Consider the following 14,879-nt stretch of genomic DNA (forward strand, 5'->3'; position numbering starts at 1 on the left):
TCACTTCCTTGAAAAACATTAATGCTAACACATCAGCTGGGCCCCAGATCCCTAGGTAAGTGATCACGTCGCCCTGTCACCAGTGTGTGAAATATATAATTAACATCTGCAGCCCCTAAAATCCTTAAAATCATTTTTGTGGTGTCTCAAAAAAATAGGAAAAATATAAATAATTATATATAAAGTTGATGTGGCTAACATGCAAGCAAACAGTGTTTGATTTATCTAGGCAGAGAGCAACATTGGGAGTCGTGATTTTGGCCATCTGAAAAAAGTCTAATGTTCGCTCTCAGTTTTGATCTCTACCAACTGCTGAGAAAAATATCTGACTCTTTAGGAGATTGATGCAAGGTTGTGCCAATTTTTGACAATTCTTGTAATTCAAAAGGATTAATGTAAAACACAGCCACAGTCCTTTGATCTATGTTGCTCACAACTGGACTTTTAACGGTATTAACTTTGTCTGTAGGCTACAGCACAACAAAGTAGGAAATAACAATAAACAGCATTACCACAGACAAATAAAGAAATAATGTAACTATATAGCTTGCTTACTTACGGTAAAAGCTCCAGTTGTCACACTCCCTGTCTCTCAGTCCTCTCCTGCAACACTGCTGCAGTAGTTTTCCACTCTCCCTCCCTCTGCTCCACTCTACCTGCCAGCCACGCCCACTTCATCAGGCCACTCTGCTCACCTGCCTCACAGCTGCAGCTCATTGCAATCAGGCCTGCATATAAGCCACTCCAGCACCTTCACTCACTGCCAGATTGTTCTTCTGCATTATGCGAGACTCTCCAGCGTTCTTCTCCTGCCTGATCTCCCGCCTGATCTCCCGGTGCCAACTCTGCCTGTCCCCGACCTGCTCTCCTCGTCTGCCTCCCGGTAAACTCACCTGCCTTCTGTCCCCGACCTCGTGCTTTGCTTCAGCGTCTCTGGTTTCTGCCTGCTCGTCTGGTCTCGACTCCTCCGCCCGGCCTCGTCAACTCTCCTGCCTGCTCCTCAACGGTGCTTCTGCCTTCGCTGACGGCTCTTCTGGCTACGACCCCCACACCGGCTCCCGACCTCGCCTCAGCTCACTCCTCGTCGGCTTCTCAGCTCGATCAGCCGGCGTTTCAGCCTACGGAGCGCCTGCCTCGCCACCTTCGGCTGCCGTAAGCTACATCTCTTCTCCTCTCTGTGAAAGAGTTTTGAACTGTGTGGAACCGGGGGCTCTGGAGCTTCCCCTCGGTTCCGTGACTGAGCCCAGCCGCTTCTCTTCCCCTTATCTGAGCTTCAGAGACTGTTAGGGCAACTTGCCCGAAGAACGAACTTTATCCTGTGTTTATTCTGCCTGCTGCATTCCCTGTTTGCTGTGGTGCTAATAAAAGTCATTACCAACTATTCCTGCGAGCCTGGTACTGCATTTGGGTTCACCAACACGCCCGTTTCACCAGTATCAAGGAAAAGTGACCAAATCAACAAAATTAGCACGTCTTCAAAATCAGGCAGGCAAAACGCTCTGTGCTCCCAGTGTGGTGTGACACCCTTCAGCAACAGAACCAGACTGGATCCCAGCCGATACATGGTGCAGCTGCACCCAGTGGAATTGTCCCTCTCAGCTTCCTTACAGTCAAGATGGTGGTGACAATAGCAAAAATAGTGATCTATTCATCTCTTGTATTGTCCCATTAGTGGACAATATCATATTGGGTATGGGATTAATATGCAGATGTTTCAGTTTCAAATGAGACCGAACTTTTCTATGGATGTCATTTTTTGAGCCATGACAGAGGCCAAAATGGCGCTTGCATCCAACAGTGGGGCATGTTGCTTTTAGACAATTTCCACTGCCGCCCTGGAGTCAGCAGTCATTGACGGCATAAAACAGTCAATAAAACTGATTTTCCAAATATTTTGAATCAACACAACCACAAGAGGTCCTTGAGCATATAGTCATTAATTTGCACACAAAATTATTAGGCTGATTGGTCCAGTAGTTTGTGGGATTAGCTACAGACAGATACACACACTTACATTCTCACAGATAGAATCATGCACACACAACCAAATGTGTGATCCTCTCCAGGTTTACACTTGGCAGAGATATTGAATTATAGCAAAATATGTAACACAAAGAGTACAGACAAAAACATTTAAATGTGCTTCACACTGTCTTCCAAAAGAGGAGCATTAAAAATTCATTACAAATACATTACAAGATTGTGCATATTTATCACACCAACAAATTTATCTCAAGATCTATGGTTCTTAATGTGAGTTTTGTAAAAATGAAGAAGAAACAACTAAAAATCTCTTATGAGTGGATGTGACATTTCCTCGGGAAAATGAATAAGCTGACAGTTTGCTGAACTTTCTGGTTTTCGTTTTTATCGTATTACATCCTCAGCTCCCAGCATAATTGAATGACCGGTTTGAGTGTCAAAATAGCCCTCTTTTTTTTTTTTTTTTTTTCAGAAATCCAAAGTGTTCCAACATAAAGCCAAGATCTCGAGGCCTTGCCCTCTGTTTCAGGACTGAAGAATTAATTGGCTATTATTAGCATTTTACTTCAATAAGATTTGTACCTGAAATGGATTATACCAAGGTAGTATTTCTATTTTTACTGCCATGAGATTAAGACTTGTAATGAGTATATCACTGTAGTATTTCAACTGTTACCTCAGTGAGGTTTGTAGTTGTAATGCATTGTTACACTGCAGCATTTCTAGTTCTTATTTGCTCGATTTGATTTGTTTAAACTCATCTAATGCTTGAAATGCAGTTTTGGTTTTAGGATGATATTCTGAAATTGAAATGTTTTGTCACAAATGCTTCAGAGTAAATAATTAGAGTTGTAAGTAAATTATTATACAGCAATTGGAGTATCTTATGACAGTTTAGTTTGATAACTTCCTGTTGTCAGTGAGCTGTTTTTAACCACTAAAATAAAACTGAACAGACTTTGAGGAAGAGTTGGACATATGGAGCCATCACCAAACCCTGAGTAGTCAAGAAGAATTTTACAATTAATAACCTGAATGTTTTCACATTTTTAACCAAGACTTTATTTGAAATAAGGAAACAAAGTTCCAATTCAAAGTGCTGCTCTCCGTCATGGAATGGTGAAAAGCTTGATAACCACTACCTCTTCTTCCTGCTTTCAAACTAGATTTCCCTGTTCCCTTGTCATCAAGGGTTGGGTGTCATCAACGTGGTGATGCAAAGCAAGTGCTGACAGGCTGCATTCACTACAGAAACACGCCCTGTGTAGAACAGAAGCCAAACTAGTTTCACTTCCGAGAAAGCGAGACTGTCAACGACAGTCGTTGTCAGTGAGAGGTGAAATGGCTCAGAAAGGTGTTCAGCTGGACACAATTTCTTGTTTCATCTGTCAGGATCAACTGAAGGATCCAGTGACTACTCCCTGTGAACACAGCTACTGCGTGAACTGTATTAAAAGCTTCTGGGATGAAGAGGATGAGAAGAAAATCTACAGCTGCCCTCTTTGTAGGCAGACTTTCGCACCGAGGCCTAACCTGCTGAAAAACACAACATTAGCAGTGTTAGTGGACATACTGAGGGAGACTGGACTCCAAGCTGCTCCTGCTGATCTCTGCTATGCTGGACCTAAAGATATGACCTGGGATGCCTGTGCGGGGAGAAAAATGAAAGCTCTCACACCCTGTCTGTCGGCCTCTTACTGTGAGAAACACCTCCAGCCTCATTATGACTCAGCTCCATTAAATCAACACAAGCTGATGGAGCCCTCTACGAAGCTCCCAGAGAACATCTGCTCTCGTCACGATGAGGTGATGACGATGTTCTGCCGTACGGATCAGCAGTGTATCTGTCATCTCTGCCCTGTGGACGAACACAAGGGCCACGACACAGTCTCAGCTGCAGCAGAGAGGACTGAGAGGCAGAGAGAGGTGGAGGTGAGTCGACAAAACATCCAGCAGAGAATCCAGGACAGAGAGAAAGATGTGAAGCTGCTCCAGCAGGAGGTGGAGGCTATCAATCGCTCTGCTAATAAAACAGTGGAGGACAGTGAGAAGATATTCACTGAGCTGATCCGTCTCATGGAGGAAAGACGCTCTGATGTGAAGCAGCAGCTCAGATCACAGCAGAAGACTGAAGTAAGTCGAGTCAAAGAGCTTCAGGAGAAGCTGGAGCAGGAGATCACTGACCTGAAGAGGAAAGACGCTGAGCTAAGGGAGCTTTCACACACAGAGGATCTCAACCAGTTTCTACACAGCTACCCCTCCCTGTCACCGCTCAGTGAATCTACACACTCATCCAACATCAACATCCATCCTCTGCGCTACTTCGAGGATGTGACAGCGGCTTTGTCAGAAGTCAGAGATAAACTGCAGGAAGTCTTGAGTGAGAAATGGACAAACATCTCACTGACTGTGACTGAAGTGGATGTTTTACTGCCACAGCCAGAGCCCAAGACCAGAGCCGGATTCTTAAAGTATTCATGTGAAATCACGCTGGATCCAAACACAGCATACACACGTCTGTTATTATCTGAGGGGAACAGAAAAGCAGCAAAAACGAGTGAAGCACAGCCTTATTCTAGTCACCCAGACAGATTCACTAAATATTGTCAGGTCCTGAGCAAAGAGAGTCTGACTGGACGTTGTTACTGGGAGGTGGAGTGGAGCGGGGGAGGAGTTTGTGTAGCAGTCGCATACAAGAATATCAGCAGAGCAGGGGGCTCGAATGAATGTCGTTTTGGATACAATGACAAGTCTTGGGCGTTATATTGCAACAATAACAGTTATAACTTTTGGTACAACAACGTCCACACTCGTGTCTCAGGCCCTCAGTCCTCCAGAGTAGGAGTGTACCTGGATCACAGTGCAGGTACTCTGTCCTTCTACAGTGTCTCTGAAACCATGACACTCCTCCACAGAGTGCAGACCTCTTTCACTCAGCCTCTCTATGCTGGACTTTGGGTTGAATTCTGGTTTGGACTTTCATCTGGAGTCACTGCCCAGTTGTGTAACCCCAACTAGACAGAAGTCATTAAAGGGACAGCGGGTTCAATTCTGTGTTAAGCTCTAATTTTGTCTTCATGTTTGTTGTTAACAACTAATTGTTTTGTTTTTTTTCTGCACTGCACAGAGATCAGCTGTCAATCAAACATTATGGGTGGTACTTTGACATCTTTTTCATGAGTTGCTGGCCCCTGAGCACAGATATGCAAAAGGCCCAATCAGCTCTTCTACATTAGAGCAAGACACATAGACTTTGTGGTAGTTTTTTGGCTCTTTGTATTCATTATGCATCTTTTTGTCGGTTTGTTTGTCTTTGAGGTAATTTTGCGTCCCTGTGGTCGTTTTGTGCTGCTTTGTAGTCATTTTGTATCTCCTTTCGGCAGTTTTGTGTCTCTTGGAGGTTATTTTCTGTCTCTGTGGTTGTTTTACCTGTTTTTGTAGTTGTGTTTCTCTTTTTCAGTTCTTTTGCATCTCTTTGTAGTCATTTTGAGTTACTTCCTGGTTGGTAGGTGTTAATTTAAGAAACATTTTGCAAGTGAAGGCCAGGGGGCCCCTGACACTTTTGGCCTCTGGGCCTGTGCCTGAAAGCCTTGTTAAGTGATCCAACCATGCTTCCTGTACAACCCAATTGCCAGAATAAATGTTGGTCTTGCACCTCCGTGCAAACTACATGTTGTCAAATTTGTATGTTTCATATGTAGCAGATATGTTAAAACTTGTCTGTTAATTTTTAGATTTATAATTTTATGTTGTGACAGTGTGGGTAACGTGGTTAGGTTTAGGTACAAAAACCCCTTGGTTGTAGTTAAGATTAGGAAAACATCATGTTTTGTCCTGAAATACTCGGTTGGTTGCCACAAATGCGACTGACAGTGTCCCAACAAAAATACCCGCTTTTCTTCTCAAAAGGTGTCCTACTGCTGTCTGCTGCACCACCATCCACCATTTCCGCCACCTCCTGATGAGAAACTCAGCTCATAAACATGTGTTTAGAATTATGCCACTTTCGAAATGTTGATATTAGCTACATATGAAACATAGAAATGTAACATATCCGTGGTTTGCAGAGATGGACAATATTGTTTTTCTCTAGTGACAGGGCTGTCCTTGTCTTGTCTGTGTAGCCATGAAGGCTATCACTGCTTATGATGGTGTTGTTTTCCTGAACGGACTTTTCTCTGCATAAAAAAATTATGTGAACTCCTTAGTGCTTGAAATGTTTGTTGAATGTTAGCATTGATGTGTTTGTATGTTCTTGTTTCTCATCCTACACACTTTGTTCTCATTGTGTACATTTATTAAGAGATCTATATTCATGTTTGGCAGAAGAAAGGTTGTTATGAGATGTTATAGAACTTCCATTATCTTGATCATAATCAATAAGGAGAACATTCAGTTTTTGTTTTACATAGCTACACAGAGTCGTGTGTGGGTGAAGGGAATCTGTACATGAAATCCTTGAGTCATTGGACAGACTTTACTGATGGAATGTGTGAACATGTGTGAAGCTTGACATGGGGAATAAACAAACATGGACAAAGTGATTTCTTCTTGTCTTCATTCCAGGGTATCATACAAAGCTGATGGAGAAAACTTTAAACTGTTATGTCAGTATAACTGAGACAGTTTTCCTTCCTGAAACACCACAAAGGACAGTGTTCATGTTTTAAGCAGAAGAGCATTTGTCAGCCAGCCTTTGTCCATTCAACCTTCCTCACTTGCCACAGAGAAATGAGCACAGGTTTTTTTTCAATTGTCGCTTTATACAACTAATGTTTTCTTTGAGCACTTAGTCAATAAAAAGAATTTTCTACTGAGTCAAATACACTAGAGAATTAGTCAGAATTTATTCAGATGAAATTAGATTTCTTTTCTATGCATGTCAGTTTTTGAGCCACAGTGAAGATCAAAATGTGGCCTGCAACAGAGGGTAAGGCCCGTCTGTTTTAGCCGGGCTGATTTCCAAAAAACTTGTCACTTCTACAGGCTGGTTAAGAGGAGTTAGGAGTAGGCAGTTTTTCAACGATTGTCATTCACCACAACCATGAGAGGTCTTCGGGCATACTGTGATAAATGTGCATACAAAATGATTAGGCTAATTGATCTAGTGGGTTGTGAGTGGACAGGCTGACACACCATCACACATACATGACTAAATGCATTATTCCGTCTAGGCTTACACCTGGCAGAGATAGCAGTCTACATTGATAAATGTCACTACAGGTAAGAATGAAACTGTGTATTTTTGATTTAACGAACCGTCCCTTTACCACATTCTTTTCCTCTGAGTCTGATGCCATGGTACATGGTCTTCACATGGTACAGTGAAGACAACATTAAGGAAGTTCAAGAAGACTTCCCCTTTCTTTCCATCACAGTGAATTAAAATAGTTAAAAAAAAAAGCAAATAGTTACCTATTCAGTAGTGACACAAAGCCAATTAGTATTAGTAGTTACCTGGATGTATCTCCAGGGGCCTGTTGCACAAAACACCCTAAATTGTCTCCTTAAGTATGACACTTAAGGCTTAATTTCTCCTTAGCTTAGGGACTTTTGCAGTTGCACAGAATCCCTTAAAAGGTTTGCTTTGCTAAGAAAAAACATTAACTCATTTACTGTATTGAAAGACATTTTACAGTGGTACAAGTCTCCATGGAGATTGCTTGCTTGGCTTATAGTTAGGTGGTGGAAAAATGGCAGAATAAAAGAAGAAAGAAAGAAAAACCATATTGGTCAGAGGAGGGAAGGATTAAACTTCTGGAGGAATACAATCATAGAAAGCATATTCTACAAAGTTAATTTGATCCCCAGAAAACAGAAAACAATTGTAAGAAGAAATTGCAATGAAAATTAATTCAGTCAGATCCAAAGCATCCATTAGGTTCTCCTGGTCGCAGAACACTCTTCTCAGGGTGTGTTAGTTTTTTTTTTGTTTTGTTTTTTTTTTTTTTATCACCATAAATTTGATCATGTTGCAATTAAGATAAAGTTTTGTTTTGTTTTGTTTTGTTTTGTTTTTTTACCTTGCTTTGGTTGTTAAGGTGTTTTGTGCAATGATCAAGGGATTCTTTAAAGGAGCAATAAGTGAAATTCATCATTTCTAGATTGAAGGAATTAAAAAATTGCTATGTGAAGAACTAGAGGTGTAATTTCATCTGGAGTATAGCATGACGTCACACACCCTCTCTCTGTGTTGATCTCCAGAGAGCGGAACAAAATCGGGGCTAACCGGTGCTTCCTCCTCAGGCTCCACTGCACTCAGCCCACTTTAACCTCAATAACAATCCGGAGCTAGCTGGGAGCGGCTGGCGATGCGTTAGCCGCAGCATGACCAGAGGGAAGCACAGCCGGTTAGCCTCCGCTAGCTTCCCAACTAGCCCCGGCTCACTGTTTGGATCCAAATGGAGCACCGAGCCCTGGTTTGTTATTCAGGCTAATGTGGGAAGAAGCAGCGGGTATATCGGGCAGCTGAGTGAAGCTGGGTGAAGTGGAGGGATGGGTTAATGTCTGGAGCTTGAGTTATTAGCGGCTCGGTCCCAGTGATGGGTCATTCGTTACGGTTGTGTTAAGGGAGTAAGTTAGCCCAGCTAACATTTTCAATTAGCATTGTAAAATGTAGCCTCCCCGCAAGGCTACATTTTTGTAATATATTGGCTGGGATGGAGGCGAGGCTCAGTGACTAGAAGAGCTGGTAGAAGCGCTCCATAGCTGTAAGTTACTCCAGTAGCTGGTGGCAGCCGACTCGGCTAGTGCTAACACCGGGAGCTAACGCTAACGTTCCTCCTCTTCTCCGTGAGTGAGAGCGATGTTTTAGCCTAGTGGGCAGCTGGCTCACAGGCTGCTTACTAGGCTAAAACATCGCTTCAGGTTAAAGTGGGAAGAAGCAGCGGGTTTATCGGGCAGCTGAGTGAAGCTGGGTGAAGTGGAGGCTGCCCGATAAACCCGCGGGGGGTGGAGAGCAGAGGTAGAGAGAGGAGTGGCTCATGACACACTTTGTTTTGATCTACAGGCAGTGCACAACAGCAAACCTAGCGGTGAAATGGTTTCACTTTTTGCCCCTTTAAGTATAAAAGACCAAGGCAAGGAGAAAACCATTAATACTTAAGTTAAACATTTTAAAGAAACTGTAAGTAGAAGACTTAACGGTGTTTTGTGCAACTGATTTTATTATGAGGAAACCTTAACTAGGACTTCAAGGAAAACCTTAACTTAAGTTGTTTTGTGCAGCCAGCCTTAGATCTATATATAGACACTGACACAAAAGGCATCTTTCACAGTATCATACCACAGTGTAACTAAGTTACAATATAAGGAGTTGGAAAGTGCCTATAGGACAGTTGGGAGAGGAGGTGGAATGGATCCAACAAACCATGGACTTTCACCTGAGAGGTTGCTGTTCGCTTCCTGCTTGAATATTGAGCCAAACCAGAATGTTTTTTTTTCTAAACCTGACAACGTGCTTTTGTTGCACAAGGAAATACACATAGATATGAGGTGTTTTACTGACTTTCAGTTGTTGTTTTTTTTGAGACTGTATGCATCTACCGAGCAGAAACTGTATATTTCCTCCAAAAACGGAAGTGTATTTTGAAAAGACACGATGCATGTTACAAGCATAGATTGACACAGCATCCCATAACGTCAACAACAGAAGCCAGAGGATACCTAGAGAGCCATATGTTGACATGAAAGATGAGAACGTGTTGAAGATCCATCAGTTCAGTGTAGCACAGTGAAATCTGTATCTAAACCTAAGTTGTTGTTAACCCTTTGCAACAACTTTAAACCCAGCTGAGGCAACAACAGAAGATGGATGGATGTTTCCTGGCTGGTTGATGATATTTTAACGGCAAAACATCAAGATGAAACTTAACAACAGCAACGCCACTATAAGCTCTGTCCCATTTGCTATTTGAATGTTATGAAAGGCACAGATTTATGCTTCAGTTTTTGAAAATGATGTAGCAGCAAAGAGGATCATCATACTTTCTCTTATTGTGAAAAGCCACTTTGCGTAACCGTCAAATAAATTAAATCCATTCTTCTAGCGACAGATGAGGTTTCGTCTGCGTGCAGTCTAGTCTGGAGCATTATTTGTGCCATTTCAGTGCTCTCTGATAGGCTGTTATGTAATGTTGTGTATTCTTGCACACAACACCTCATAATGCTACATGGGCACTTATGAATAAAGCACACATTGTATCTGTGCATAAGTTTGACAGAAACTGTGATAATTATTTTTGGAACACGGCTACATTTGCATGAGCTTTGAGCAGAATCAGAAATGGCCACAGACAGCGGATTATAAACAAGGTAATTATCTCAGGGTGTTGCGTGAAGGCATAAAAACAAAAACCCTGCTCAACTGAAGTGGCTCTGTTCACAGGCAGTAACTCGGTGTATGGTTCTTGCCAAATGGGCTTTCCCAGAGTGGAGTCAGTCTCAACAGGGCAGCCAGTATTTTTAGTTTTAATTTTTAACAAATGTTTTTGTAAGCACTTTAGTTTCTTCTGATTTTGTTTTTTACATTGCCATGAGGAATCGAGTTTATTGCTCAGCAGGTTGCACTTAAAACACCCACAGAGCTGACGGAGTCATCAGACGAGACAACCGAAAACGGCTGGAATGAGTTGGAGAGAAAGTTCACTCTAATTTGTTTTTAATTACCTGGCAGCTGGGTCTATACTGACCAGAGGACAAGCAAATGAGGGTGGTGGAGTCCAAACAGGCCAAAGTGCAAAGGTGTGAACTTCAATACACCGCTGAAATTTTGTCTAAATTTCAAATCAAAAATGTTTTTACTTGTAAGCTCCAAGTATCATCTATATTCCATGATGTACGTCTGCCAAGAAACAGATGGTGATTCAGTGATTTTGGAAGAAAACTTCTTCTTATGGCTCCCCTCTCTTGTCTCCTGTGGCCAGGTGCATTTGTTTTATTGTCATGTGCTGTCCTGATGCGCAGAGAGGCTGATGGGAGCAAATCTGCTGAATAAAACACAGGCGCTGATGTTAAAAGCTTCCTGCCAAAATGATTAGATCCTCCACCTCCTGAGGTGCAACAGTCACTGAGGTGTGTGTGTATGGCAAGGAATGCATTCAGCTTTAAACGCCCGGAGGATCCTCTACCATTTTGTGCACATGCACACACACACGTGCTTTTGAGAGGTGAACAGACATTCCTCAACAAACGCCTTTGTTCAAAGGGCTTTTTAATCACCCCGGTGTTGCTCTGCGGGGACTGAAACTGAGGCAGGAGTGTGTGTGTTGTCTCCACTTACAATGGTGTGTGTGAGTGTGTGACAGAGAGACAGAGACCAGTAGGGAAATCACCAGGAACAATCATGACCACACATCGCTGCTTTCTTTGTTTCATACCAGAGACAGATATTTATCACAGCAGAACGACTTTGTCTCTGTCTCGTTTTCTGAATCTTTCCGTCCATCTCCATCTCTCTCGTTGCTTTCTCTGTCTCTTTCACTTCTTTATCTACTTCCTCTCTGTTTTTTCTCCCTCCTCACAGCTGTACCTCAGAACAGTTTAACTAACTCCCAGACAGAAAACTCACACATGATTTGGGTGGTTGCATTTTTAATCAACCGTCATTTAGTCTGCTTTCTCCTTCTCAAGGTGTCCTCTTCTCCACACTTCTTCCTCTTCTTCACCATCACCACCACCTCACCCTCCCTTCTCTTCTTTTCTCTTCTCACCAACCTTTCTTTCTCACTCCATCGTCGCAACTTTCCCCAGAGCCTCCTCTAACTTTTCCTCCCATTTTTTGTCCTCTCTTAAAATTCTTCCTAGCCTCCTCTCTCTCTCTCTCTCTCTCTCTCTTTCTCTTTCTGTTTCTCAGATAAATGCATCAGTCGCTCCCACTCAGAGGATTGCCTCCCTTAGATCGTCTTGTGTGAGAGTGAGGTTGTACCCATCAGAGTCGGTCTCTGGAGGAATTCACTTTACACATGTGCTGCGGCGGTTCAAACCGAGCCTTATACATATTCATCGACGCAACTCTGCATATTTCCAAAAATGCGGAAAGTCTGATGTGTTCCTGTCCAACTTTATTAAGCTGTGTTACGTGCCACTCTGTGTGGTGACATGATGCAGAGCAGCAGTGGAGGTTTAGTGGGGGGTAAACCCACCTAAACTAGACTATGTGGCATGTACTTCAGACAAAGATAAAACTTCAAGAATACTCTTAGTTTGATGTTCACAGTTAGCAGTAACAGCAATGCTGGCTTGAAGTCTTATTCAACAACCTGCATGTATCTGAAGAATAACACATTATAGCTCCTGATTAATAACAGAATCATCCACCACCTCAAAACATCTCTTCTAGAGAAACAGATTTAACCACTTGAACTGTTAATAAGTAGCATCTTGTGCTTGTCTTGTGTCTTGTGTTAGCTAACTTTACCGGTTCTAAGAAGAAATATATTTATGGACTAAAATCATCTTCAATCCCGCTGACAGTTAGAATCAGAAATTGTTTATTGCCAAGTGAAGCAATCTGGCTTTGTATTATCAGTGCTATTTAGCAGCTATAATTTCATTATTGGAACACATAATAATGTAATATAATATATAATTTTCCTGTTATGTCCCTATATTTGGGGTGGTAGTAACTCAGTCCATAGGGACTTGGCTTGGAATTGGAGAGTCCCTGTCCGCACTAAACATGGAATGTGGACTGGTGGCTGGAGAGGCATCAGTTTTCCTCCTGGGCACTGTTGAGGCACCCTTGAGCAAAGCACCGAACCCCAACTGCTTGGGTGTCTGTCCAAGGCTCACTCTGACATCTCTCCATTTAATGCATGTATAGGTCCTGTTTATACATGTGTGTTTATTAACAGAGTGGGAAAAAAATAATAATTTCTCTACAAGGATTAATAAAGTATCTTCTTCTTCTATTGAAACTAACATTAATCAAGAAAAGGGACTAAAGCTTACATGCATTTTTATCAAAAATAAAACAAAATCCGGTGCCAAAGTTAATACTGCTCTGAGGGTGGCCATTTTCTTTTTAATGAATAATGGAAAGTCATAGTTAATTGAGCAACATGCATGTGACACTGCGTGTTTGTTGGGTGTATATATGGTTTAAGGATCTGGGGGATGGACTACGCCACTCACTCACAAGCTATACTAGAATTGCATATTTATCAGCCAACTTTTTGAGTAGCTTCAATCAAATAAATATATTTAGAGAGTTAATCTTTAACACTAGTCAGCCTGTTAGTTGGTTATCTGATTGAGATAGTCACTGTGCCAAAATCCGACAGAATCGGCTGGTGTTAATTTGAGACTCCCTCTGATCCGTCCAACTTTGTTAGCGGTGGTGCCGGCCTGTCTGGGCTTCAACACACCTTAATCAGAGTCTCGATGTTTGTTTGTCAGTGGGAAATATAGGTTTTGGCAGTGAGTCTGTAATTGGCTATGCACCAGCAACTTAAAGCCAAGACAGAGCCTTATTACACAGGTTTTACTCAGTAAATCCCAGCCCAAATTGGGATTTCATCCAGTGATCGTTAGTAGGAATACAGTACGTGATATTGGTGTAATGAATGAGTGAATGGAAATATGCACATGAATAGTTGAGAAATAATTTAAGATATTAACACTTTTTTTAATGAGCAAAAGAAAAGAGAAACAAGGAGCAGTGCTGTGGCAGAGGATTTTCCTCCTTACTCTTGCTCCAGCAGTTTACACTCACTTATCGATCCAAATGCCACAGACATATACTGTATCACCTGGTGGAGACACAGTATACCCATCAGCAACACACAGTCACTATACACTACAGCACTGCATGCGCTGCAGTCCTTTCACCTCAGTCTGTTGACTGGCATCTTAACTACATCTTGTTCTTTGGAATGGAGAGGATAGACATGGCCTCGGTGCGGCAGATTTGCTTGGTGAACTGAGAGAAGCACGAAGTAAAAGCAGAGAGTTTGGAAGATGTTGCTGTACTAATGCAGCACAGTGCAGTGTTAATGGCTCAGAGACCAGGAGTGCTGCATTTGTAAATACAGCAATTTCAACTTTTCTGTGTGAAAGGGGCCAGAAACCCTTGTCTGTGACGTCATCAAGAGACTCTTTGTGAAGCTGCTCCATTGAAAATTAATAACTTTGTGGACCCAGCTTTAGTATGGAGGAGTCTTTTAAACATAATACATGAATAAACACATAGATAGATAGATAGATAGATAGATAGATAGATAGACAGACAGACAGACAGATAGTTTAAAAAATAATGATACCAGTACCAAGCCCAGTAAACCTTACCTCACCTTAAAGTGATACCAATAGACTACTTCATTTGATTATTTTTTTTTTTATTTTATTTTTACTTCATTTTATAGCCATCATGCAAATGGAAGCTTTCAGTTGCATAAAATAACCACAGTTCACACTTCAGAAATTTTTTGTGTCATCACAGTACATTGTACTGCAGACTCTGTCAAATAACATGTCACATTTGATCAAAGAATGCTTGCAGTGATTGGCTGCGAGCAAAAACATAAAAATAGTCATTTTCTTCTAGATCTGGGTACAAAAAGGATCAAATGCGGGTATAATTTGACTGGAGAAGTTTCAGTACCACTTAGCACTAGGTTATTCTAGTTAATACCTTAAAGGTGTTGAGAACCAATACCCAGGGCTGGCTGGTTGGATGGTTGTATGCTTGGATGGATGGATAGATAGGTCTAAGTATTTTTCAGAAAGGAAAACATAATATGGAACCAGCTGGTCACTGGATATGATCACATCCATTTGGCTCAATTCAGTCAGAGAACTGATCATTTATAACAAGTGGGTATTAGTGTTAGGCTCATCACTCTAAAAGTGTAATATATTACTCATTACCCGTTACTCTTTGCAAAAGCAATTACTTA

General features: G+C 41.8%; 2 protein-coding genes across 2 annotated transcripts in view; both read left to right on the forward strand.

Annotated features, from left to right (window-relative positions):
• nrn1la (neuritin 1-like a) overlaps positions 1-14,879 on the forward strand; it is a 116,226-nt gene that overhangs the window by 35,979 nt on the left and 65,368 nt on the right. The gene's annotated exons all lie outside the window — the stretch shown is intronic.
• Positions 3,075-6,527, forward strand: LOC125888020 (tripartite motif-containing protein 16-like). The gene has a single exon (XM_049575187.1). The coding sequence runs from the start codon at positions 3,325-3,327 to the stop codon at positions 4,999-5,001; it is 1,677 nt and encodes a 558-aa protein (XP_049431144.1). The 5' UTR covers positions 3,075-3,324; the 3' UTR covers positions 5,002-6,527.

The sequence above is a fragment of the Epinephelus fuscoguttatus genome, linkage group LG4, assembly GCF_011397635.1.
Source record: "Epinephelus fuscoguttatus linkage group LG4, E.fuscoguttatus.final_Chr_v1".
In the NCBI taxonomy this organism is placed as follows: Eukaryota; Metazoa; Chordata; class Actinopteri; order Perciformes; family Serranidae; genus Epinephelus; species Epinephelus fuscoguttatus.

What these genes read in the sequence shown, in the direction of transcription:
- LOC125888020 (XM_049575187.1), top strand. Translation starts at nt 3,325, where the DNA reads ATGGCTCAGAAAGGTGTTCAGCTGGACACAATTTCTTGTTTCATCTGT.